The sequence below is a fragment of the Dipteris shenzhenensis genome, chromosome 3 (assembly GCF_047967505.1).
Source record: "Dipteris shenzhenensis isolate YYH24624 ecotype China chromosome 3, Dip_SZ_1.0, whole genome shotgun sequence".
NCBI lineage: Eukaryota > Viridiplantae > Streptophyta > Polypodiopsida > Gleicheniales > Dipteridaceae > Dipteris > Dipteris shenzhenensis.
Genome location: NC_141598.1, coordinates 31,511,183 through 31,521,784, shown reverse-complemented (window position 1 = coordinate 31,521,784; position 10,602 = coordinate 31,511,183). Strand labels below are relative to the sequence as shown.

Here is a 10,602-nt window from a genome sequence, read left to right as displayed (position 1 = left end):
ACGGATCCAAGGTCTCATCGCTCTCCTTTTTCCATTCATTACAAACGTGGTTGTAGAACTTTTGAGAGGCCAAATGCACCTTGTTGAAGGAAAATGGAACATCGAATGGCTTCTGCTTCATCGAAGGCATGCAAAAGGACCAGGAAACTAGGATGTGGTCAGTCAGGCTCATCTGGGTTAGGTATTCCCCTTTCATTGGCGCATGCATCCACCACCCTTCGTCGGAGGCGTAGAAGCGGTCTAGCTCACTTGATCTGAAATCTAACCCTACTCTCCAATTCGCCCAAGTAAACCCTTCCAAGGCATCATGGTCAAATTGTATGCAATCAACTAGCCCCTTGCTGAGCGACATATCCTCCCATGCATTGCGCTCTTGGGCTGAAAGACAAGGTGAGGCATGCGATCGATCTTGGAGGCCTTCTGTAAAGTTCCAGTCCCCTCGTATGAGCCAGTGATCTCCATCTAGTTTTTCTTGTAGTTTCTTCCAGCACAATTAGACCTTTCCGAGGAAGAGTTGGCACCAATCAGGAAACCCATCGATCATGACTTTGACTGCTACAACACACTCGGCTTGATCTCAGAATTTTTCTGAGGCCTTAAGGGCCTAAGAACTAGCACTGCCATCCCCCCTCTCCCTCTATGCAATTAACAAAGGCATCAAACTCCATTTTCATGCATGTATTCCAAAAAATATCCATGGACCCGCATTTCACCTCTTGCAACAAAACAATTTTGGGTGCCCACCTTCTGATCGCTCTTAGGCATCCTCTCTACTTCAATTTGCCACAGCAACCCCTAAGATTCCAAGGCAGCACCGAAATCTTACCCACCACCTTTCCCTTCATGCCATTAATCCTCCGATGGTTTACATGCATCGCGGAAGAAACTGAACCTATTGTCTCTGACCCTGCCTACGCTCCTAGCCACATCTTTGAGTCTCTTAAACAGGCTACGTGTCTCTTGGTTCTTGACACGTGTGCCTTCGGCTTCCGGAGTACCTTCAGCCAGGTTTCTGGTCTTCCATGAGTCTCTTCCTCTGGTTGGCTTCACGGAGCTCTTCTTCATCGTATTTGACCACTTGCGGAGTGGCGATCATAATGGTCTGACTAGAAGAGTTGTTCTCTCCTTCCTATGACTCGCCCTGAAACGACAGATGGGACATTGATTTGTGGGATGCTCTTACCTCTTTTGCCCACCGTTTTCCATCCGTTCGCAGAGGGCACCACTTCAGTGATCTCATCTGAGGAGACATCAGTCGAACACTGGGGGGATGCCTGGGCTTCCATAGGTTCTTTCGGGGGATCAGAATTATCATCTCCATTGTCCTTCGATGTTGGGTCTGGGTCATTTCTTTTGCTTCTTGCCAAGGTTGTGCTCGTCGATCTTTCGGGGAACGAATGAGCAAAGTGTCAAGTCTTTCAACACACGAAACATGCATCCGGGAAGTATTCAAATCTGACTTGAACTAGTAGGGTGTCTCCATTCGAAAAACGGGCTTCGACGAAGTCCGGGGTCTCCTGGGCTCTATCCCATAGGATCCATGCTCTCCATCTTCCAAAGGGGGCTTTCGAGGCTGGTGGGATAAACAGCACCCTGCCCAGCGAGGTGGCCAACTTGTCGATGGTTTCTCCTAGCCATGCAGGTAAGCCAAGAAACTCCACCCAGACAGGGCAATCGTGGAAGAGGAACTCATCCATCGAGAAGGAGGGGCTTCAGGGAATAGCTAGCACCTCAGCCCCCGAAAACATGAGAGGCTTCTTCAAGAGGTCGTTACGTAGGGGTACGGATACACATCTGATAAGAAAGAACCCCTTTCCAAGAAATTTCGCTGGATAAGCATCATGGGGGAGATCACATTCGAACGAGAGAAACTGGCGCATCTCCTCCGATGAAAAGCTGCTAATAGATCTCGGCCTCGTCCCTTGCATGAGCTGAACCCTTGCATGTCCTCCCCTAGAGATGTAGGTAGAGTAGGTAGTAGTTTAGTCAGCGTCGTGTAGGCCTCCCCAAGAGATGAGATTCGATACTAGAACAACGTATTATTAGATATATTGCTGTAAAAAGCTTTTAAACTTAATTAGGATTGCTAATTAAACTTGTGTTTACGTGCTTGGTAACAACGGCTATGGCGTCTTCTTCTCCAACAGCAATGTTTGCTGCACTTCTTCAAGCTCCTTCGTCTGCACCGGCTATGGCGTAACTACCTTCATGGACTCTCCAGACACCTTGCATTCCTACGATCAGGTACCTTTTCCTCCCTCTTCTTCCTTTCTTTCTTTTCTCCCTTCCATCTCTTTTCACCCCTCCCTCATCCTTGCCCCATACAGATCCTCCGACTCGAACGGAACCTCTTGGCCTCTTCCAAATCCAAAGGCCCTTTCGACCCCGCTGTTCGTCGCCTCCGCACTTCCATCCGTGATGCCTACCAGGACCTCATCCTGCGCGATCTCGCTCTCTGCGAGTCTCTGGAGGTCCAACAGTCCTTGTGGCGCCTTCATTACAAAGTGATCGAGGAGTTTCGTTTCAAAATCCGTAAGCTCTCGGCGGCGATGAAAGAACCGACGGAGGGTGCAGCGGGGGAGCGCGGGAAGAAGAGAAAGAAGGGCAATCGGCAGGAGCCGCTTCTTCGAGTTGTCACGTCGTTGAAGAGCTTCCTGGGAGAAGCCTCTGGTTTCTTCCATGAATTGCTCATCAAACTGAGGCTTCAGAACGGACTGACTTCATCATCCATTGACAACACGGATAGGTTGGCCGGTGAGGGAGTTGCAGATGAGCTTCGCTGTTGTATGCTGTCCTGCCATCGATTACTGATCTATCTTGGAGATTTGGCCCGGTACAAGGAGCTCTATGCAGTCATGGACTCCTCAGCTAGGGATTGGACTGTTGCCGCAAATTACTACAAACAAGCGGCCTTTCTTTGGCCTGCCGGTGGAAATCCATATAATCAGGTTCCATTCAGCAAATGCGATTCCCGTCGAGCAAATGCAATTCGATTCACCAGCTTTTAGGATTAATGACCCGCACGTGAGTTTATAAGTCTTTCTTGGTGTCACTGCAGCTGGCCGTTCTTTGCACTTACTCTGGGGATGATCTTATGGCATTATATGAATACTGTCGAAGCCTCGCCGTGAGTGTGCCTTTCGCTACAGCGTGGGACAACATATATTTGCTGTTTGAGAAGGTGAGGCATCGAACCAGATGCTGTTGATTTCCTTGCCTTGCTATACCGAAGGTTAACTACCTAGCGAATGTAGATCGTTCAACTTAATTCTTTAGCTTTGTCTAATCAGCACATCTGACTGAGTCATACATGCTGATGGATTGGATATGTAAGGCGCTCTTGGAAATATGCCTATCTTTTGCATGCCTTCATGAATAGGCAGCAAATCTTTTCCATCCCACCCTGACGCCTTTGTTTGGCTTGCATCAGTACGATTTTGTGCTTTAACAAGCTCTACACCATCCTTCTCTCTTTTTACTCGAACTTTGATCTTGTTCAAAACTATTTTTGGCGGTGGAGTTCTTTTTTACGTACCCTCTTTTTGGGGCTAGACTGAGTGTTTCACAAATAGTAATAGATTTAGCTTGAGGTCGACTGCCTTTGATGATGCAAAGGGACTTCACCCTGCCCTTATAAATGGTGCGTGATAGGGTAGGCTTTAATGGTGCATAAACCAAGGGAGGAGCCTGAAGGTAGCGTAGGCTTGTTTGGGTCGCATGGACTGTTCTTAGGAAGCTGATTTTTAGCCAATTTCCATGTTTATCCGCTAAACACGGATGATAATATTTTCTGCAGGAAACCGGATGCTACAAAGGTACCAAAATGTGTTGCTTTTAGGAATAATTTTGGTGGTGGTGGTTCCCATTGTAGTTAGAAAGGCTGAAGCTAGGTCTAGCCATTGGCGCTTAGGCCTACATGTGGCTTGGGACTTTTTTGGATCTAGGAGGCATAATGGATCCTTTATGACGGCTTTGGAGGACATCACCCCTTTACACGCCTAACTCCGCTTTCTCCAGACACAATAGTCACAAGTAGATAGCAGTTCTCATGTCTGAAGAAAGTCAAATCTATAGTAACTCTTGCAATTACACTGATGCATTTGGCCTTTTAGGAAACTTTTGACTCCGTCTCGCTCCCCTAGTCTTTTGAGTCGGGGTGGATTTGTTTGATCTCGAAAGTGAGAGATTGGTTTAACATTTGGTAGTGGCATTTGATCATCGTGCTAGATACTGCCTGCAAAGTCTTAGCAACAATCTTGATTCTGCTACTGTGGCCCCAGCTTGCTGACATAATTTATGACACTCAGATAGGTTTTGTTTATGAAAGCATATCTTGGACAACATCTCCACCTTTTGGACAGTGGATTGGGCCTAGCCTATCTTAGTCCTTCTCTTGAATTTCGAGAAGGCTTATGATAGGGTGGAGTGGCCTTTTCTTAGAGGGCACAATATGGAGGATGGGTTTCTCGGACATATGGATTTGGGGGGGTCTTAGCCTTGTAAACAGGGATTGCCAACCAAATGCTTATTGGGGTCACACGGGAGTAGCCTTCTCCCTTTTCCGTTTCGTACGCCAATGCTGCCCTCTCGCTCTGGTGATAGAGGCTTTAGGCTACTTTCTGAGTGCCATTCTCCTTGATGCATAGCCTCCTGCTAGTGTTTTCATAGGGGTTGTGTGGAACAACGTAGGCGCTTAGTGTGCACCTTCTTGTGGACAGGAGTAAATGACATGAGGAACACTAGAGCCGGCAAACAATGATTTTGCCTTAGGCAGAGGGAGGACTTGGCGTCATAGACCCAGAGATGCAAAGCAGAGCCCTTGTCGATGAGTTGGTAGTACGAGGTCTCCCCCCAGGCTTAGAGCTCTAGAAGCTCCTGCGAGAGGGCTTCTTAGTAACACCTCTTGCACACATGAGGTCACTTTGTCTGGGGGACTCATTAGGGCTAGCTCTCGATGTTGTGAGGAGTTTGAGCGATAGCTCCTTCTCTGGAATTCGGAGGTCAAAGATTAGGAGGGATTTATGTTGGGACAACAGCAATACATATTGGTTGGGCGCAATCGAACATTGGCTTGATCAAGTCTTTTGGAGCATAAAGTCGTCTCCCAATCATGACAGAGGCATGTGAGTGAGTCCTCTCTCACTTCAGGGATGATGATATAGACACATTCCGAGTAGTCTTATAGGGATGGTTTACACAGGGTCTCAACTCCCTTGCGCTAGCATGGACAAGATAGAGGTGCCACTGAGGATTTAATATCTGTGTCAAGCCCCATGGATCTTAGTGCTTTAGGCACTACAAAGTGAGGCTAGAAGGCCTTCTCTAGCTAGAGACGGAGACCTAGAGTTATATGGAGTCCTGGACGTGCTTAAGTGGTAGCAGATCAGAGTACTAGGTGATTTTTGACCTAGTGTAGTCACTTTGAGTCAAGATAGGCGCCTTCGGTTGTGGGAGCGTTGGCTCCTTTGTGAGAAGCAGTGGGATCCGGGCATGTGGGATTGGCCTTCTAGAGCAGGGCACTTAGAGAGGGTTGTTGAGGTGCCTTTCTTCTTGTACACGGCACACTTTAGTCATCGACGCGAGCTAGAGGTGGTGCTTGGACTTCGAGAGAGATCGGAATTGGATCGAGTTAATTGTCCAAGCAGGCTATCTCCGTATTTTGGTTGCGTTTGTGAACCAGCCGCCAACCACGCAAGAGGGGGTTAATGCCTCCTCCATTGACACGGTTACATCATCTTGCAAGATCTAGGGATAGGGGGTCATCCGGATCGTGGTGTAGGATGCGACTCCTCGTTCTCGGCAATGTCCGTTTTGTCCTTCGTATTTGGGAGACAGTGTCTGGCATCATTGCATGGAAGACATTATCTACACCCTATACGCTATTTGGGTGCGAGAGACGTCAGGATCTCGGATGATCGCTGAGAGGTGAGCACTTTTCTGCAAGGCTTGGCCGGTACGTGTCCTCGCTATGTATTTCCAGAGCGAGGCGTATAGTCCCCCCACCCTGGTTTTTGGCCCCATATCAGAGACTCCCTAGGCAGTGAGCTAGGTTCTCCTAAAACAGACTGGTTGACATGACAGCCAGTTCCTATGATCAATGCCGCACGGATTACTGATTTATATGGTTGGTTTTTTCCAAGTATGAATAGAAAGATCTTTTCCTCTTGGGAAAAAAAAGACATAACCTTGTCTTTGACCATAAGTTTGACTTTGTAACCTGTAACCTTAAACATAAACCACACCCTTCATTTATACATAAAACCAAATCAATATGCATGACAATTTAGGTTACATTAAACCACCTTATGGTCTGTCTAAGGACTTTAGTCAACCTATCCATTTGCAGTCATCAGCCTATCCATTCGTGGTCATGTTGCATTCATGTTGGTCCATAGTAAATGCCTTGCTGAACATAGGGAACACTTAAGAAAGCTGTTCAGTGCTTTGAGACAAGCTAGTTTCTTTGTCAACAAAAGGAAGACTGTGCTGTGTATGGTGAAGTTAATGCCGTCGAACTTGATCAAAAGAAGATGGCTGCCAAAATGTGACCACTTTGATGTCATTCTTAGCCTTTGTTTAGGTTTATAGAGGACATGTTACAACATATCACCGTTAATTCAGTTAATCTCATATAAAATATCTTACGTATGGGGAAAGAATCAACAAGAGATTTTGACACAATAAAGAAAGCAGGTGCTTATTGGCTTATGTTAAAGATTGTTGATCCTCAAAACCATTTTTCCTAGAAATCGATGCGAGTGGTCATGTGGTAGGAGTGGTTTTAGTGCAAGAGGGAATGCTGGTTGTCTTTTGAAAGCAAGAAGCTTTCTTTCTCCCAGTGAAATTGGCCAACCCATGAAGAAGAGGTGTACGCTGCCATTCATGCTTTGAAAGCATAGAGACATTGATTAGACGTCAAGTTGAATGAAAAAAAAACAATTTTGGTGCATTTGCTAGGCATCATGTCGCTACATCTGTTAAATTGCTCATGATGTTGATTAGGGGATGCTTCATCTGTTGCCACGAAATCTTCTGCTGCGTTCTATGTATTATTTACTTCGACATTGCCTAGAATCAGCGTATGCAGGCCCAAACATGCAGATTTTGATTGGCTATGCTATAAATCTCCTATGTACGTAGCACAGGATTGGATGTGAACTATTGCATGAGGCTAGCTCATCATCCAGCCACAGCTAGGGTTCAAAGAAACCTTTCCAGAGTTGCTGACCATGATGGCCAAAGCAACCCCTATAGAAGCTTACATACAAACAAAAAACAAGAAACTGATAAGCAGCCAGGCAGAAGGAAGGTAATGCCAGATCATGCATCGTGTGCACAATCCAGTTGAGATTTTCCTGTATATCAATTGTTTTAGGGAGGAACATATGAGAGTTGATTTGACAAATGATGTCAATGATAACATCCATTATCTAGTTTAGATGGCTACTACCTTGGATTTGGTGGATATACCTGATGTAAGAGTAAAGGAAATGTTCTGAATGTGAAATTTAAACTCAGGAAGGTTTTCAACATGTTGCTGTGGTCAGCACTGCATCATCACTTGTGGCTGACCAGCTGGAGTATATTCTGCCATTGCCCAAATTGGCGGGGAGGTACCCCATACAAGAGTTAAGGAAAGGTTCATAACTTGAAATTCAGACTTCGAAAGATTTTAAACAAGGGGTGTTGGAAACCATTGTATCAGTCTTTGTGGCTGGCCAGTTAACGTGTTGATGAATCATTATCAGTGAGTAAGGAATTGCATCAAACAGGTTGCCTCTCTTTAAGGGGCATGGAAGGTGAGAGGCAAGTGGGATGTATCTGCAGTGTGCAAGCTAATATTAATTATTTCTGGCATGTCTCCTTGAGATGTCAAAGAGGCCATACGGTGGCTGAGCTTTGTGAGCATGAAAATAGTTTCAAGTAGCAGAGATTTTGGGTCGGGAACTTGCGCAATACTGAAGTCTTATTGGGCCTGACAAAATATATGCTTTGGAAAAGAAGATGTGAAACTGTACGTTAGTTTCTGCAAAAGGCAATGCCAACTCCAACATAACCTAACAGTTAACATATGGAAGCGTTGGCTGGCAGACTCACCATGGAGGTTGTGGAAAAAAAATTGTTATCTTCCTTTTATAGCTGTATCCTATAATATTTTGTTTCTTGACTTTTGGATTTAAGCTTGAAAAGGATTATGAATTAATATTATTATTTTCTGGGGTGTGCCAGGAAAGTCCAACCTGAATTTACTGTTTTGTTTTGGGATTGACAGAACAAACAGCATCTTGGTCAGGCTTCTCTTCTGGAGGGTAAATCTGATGCTCATGGAATACATCCACGACCTAATTTGCAAGGCTTCATGGTTGAACCAAGATCACGTGGGTTGTTTATCATGCATTTTGTCAAGCTAGTTGGCATTCTTCTGACTCAGTCAAGGTGTGGACAGCCTACAATCTGTGCTAATCGTCTTTCAATATAAGTTGTTGCTTGGTGTGCACAGCAGTGATTACTGAGATGAATTACTACCAAGAGGTGAAATCACGTTTGTTTTTGTTTTTGACTTTATTATGCCAGCACAGAAGAGCTTGAGGAAGCTATTGATGTGACTGAAAGAGGCCTCCATCATGTTCTCTTTGCTGAGTTTGAGGCATCTTTTGAGAAGAATCTGTCCTGTAAATTTGGAGGCAGGAAATCACTCACTTTGCAAGTCATCGTGATTCTCATCTTCTGTATGCACTATATCATTGGACAGCCCAGCATGATAAATCAGGAACACTGCTTGAGCTGCACCTTGGAATTTGCACTTAAGTTTCTCTCTGTTTCAGTGGAACTGGCAGAAAAAGCAGAAATGTGGCCAGTGTTCCCAGTTGCAGTCATTTTAATGGAATGGCTTGCAAGCCAGCCAAAAGCTGTTGAAATAGTTAGAGGAAAAGAGGCTGTAGCAGTAAGTTTCACAGTGTTTTGTGACAAATTCATGGCCTTTGACTTGGCACTAGTCAACAAAATGCAAGTGGATGATTTGCCTGGAGGGAGAGACGTTCCAGGAAGAAATGATAAGGCTGATCTATCAGGAGTCTCTGAGAAGGCTCAGTGGGAAGATCATGAGCTTTTAGGGTTTGTTCCTCTTGCAATCACTCATGCAAACCTTGATTTCTCAAGGAACCTTCCAGTGTGTGGGATCCATGATTTCGCAGCGTATCTCTGTTGGAAGCTGCGCTACACAGGAGCTTTACAGAAATCAAGCTACACATTTCAAGAATACAATGCAGTTTATGCTTCAGATTGTGGAATAGAAAGCTCGCTTGTAAAACCATCTGAGGCAGTCCATGTCAAATCAACAGCAGAGGAATCCTTGATGGGTATTCATCCTGCTCCTTCATTGAAGGAGTGGATAGAAAAAACCTTTTTCCCTTTGGATGTGCCGTCCAACTGTTCATATACTAAACAGCCAGAGCTCACACATCCTGCAATCAAGACTGCTCTTCATGATGTACCAAGTTCAATATCTGAACAAATTTCTAAAACCAATGACCGTTCATCTCAATTGAGAATGGATTGTGACGAACCTGTTTTGGAGCAAAGAAGAGGTGTCCACAGACGATGGTCCATTGAAACACAGGGGGTGGCTCCATCAAGAAGGGAATCAAAGATGAACGCAGTCTTTCTATGTAAAAAGGATGAAACTGTGGTTGCACAAGTACCTGATGTTGAGAGCAGAGGACAAAGCGCCAGCTGTTTGGCCCAACGTCAACCAATCAGGAATCCATCCGACGTGGCAGGATGTGGCTTTTCACATTCATCTACTACATTGAGTGAAAAATCAGAAAACAATCAAAGAAGGGAAAGTGAGATTTTCTCTGTGCCTTCTAGGATAGCTGTAAAACATACAGTTAAGAATCACTTAGGGAACTGTACAGTAACTTCTTCACATATCCCAGAGCACCCCTTTGAAAATATGGATTTGTTTGATGAGTCCACACATGTGAAACCAGAACATAAGGAATTTGCTCCAGGTCCAAGGTGTAGACAATTATTGGACTTCACCGTCAAAAATAATGTAACGGTGTTCAAATATAGCAAATCTTTTGTTTGGGGCAATAAGATTTATGAATCACAAAATCCTTTTGTGCTCCGAATAAAGAAATGTGCTAATAAATGATATTTTCTTGCTTTCTGCGATCACATTTTTTCCTTATTGGAGCTACAGTTTTCTCACCTGGTCATTTGAAAGCAAAAGAACATCCAAGGGTCAGTCTTCTACATCCAAAAGTCAATGCAAAAGGACTCAATCTCTGTGAGTCTCTAGATCACAGTGGACCCTGTCATCATATCATTGGCTCAAACATGTTTTTATTGAAGTGATGGAGAGTGCAATCCTGTAGTCTTTCATTCTATATGATGTGGTGTGATTGTTTGTGCCTCAAAGACTACTATAGTTCTAGCAAGGGGTTTTCCTCTTGACTCAGCCTGAGTATACTGACTCGAATATCATACTGCCTAAGTATCTCTCTCAATTTAGCAATTTTATGGGTACAATTCAAGAATTCCAGTGATGTAAAGAAGAAAGTCCGCTCTATTCTGCAATGAATTTGGAATTTCAGC

At 44.7% G+C, this 10,602-nt stretch overlaps 1 protein-coding gene across 1 annotated transcript; it reads left to right on the top strand.

The window, feature by feature from the left end:
• Positions 1–2,152: 2,152 nt before the first annotated feature.
• On the top strand, positions 2,153–10,299 carry LOC147903655 (nonsense-mediated mRNA decay factor SMG7-like). Its single transcript, XM_087400440.1, has 5 exons — positions 2,153–2,244; positions 2,328–2,948; positions 3,059–3,181; positions 8,273–8,436; positions 8,575–10,299. The coding sequence occupies exons 1-5, from the start codon at positions 2,209–2,211 to the stop codon at positions 10,157–10,159; spliced, it is 2,529 nt and encodes an 842-aa protein (XP_087256566.1). The 5' UTR covers positions 2,153–2,208; the 3' UTR covers positions 10,160–10,299.
• Positions 10,300–10,602: the final 303 nt, after the last annotated feature.

Coding starts and splice junctions, on each gene's coding strand:
- LOC147903655 (XM_087400440.1), top strand. CDS start 2,209: ATGGACTCTCCAGACACCTTGCATTCCTACGATCAG. Junction 2,245..2,327: donor CCTTGCATTCCTACGATCAG/GTACCTTTTCCT, acceptor TGCCCCATACAG/ATCCTCCGACTCGAACGGAA. Junction 3,182..8,272: donor TATATTTGCTGTTTGAGAAG/GTGAGGCATCGA, acceptor TGGGATTGACAG/AACAAACAGCATCTTGGTCA.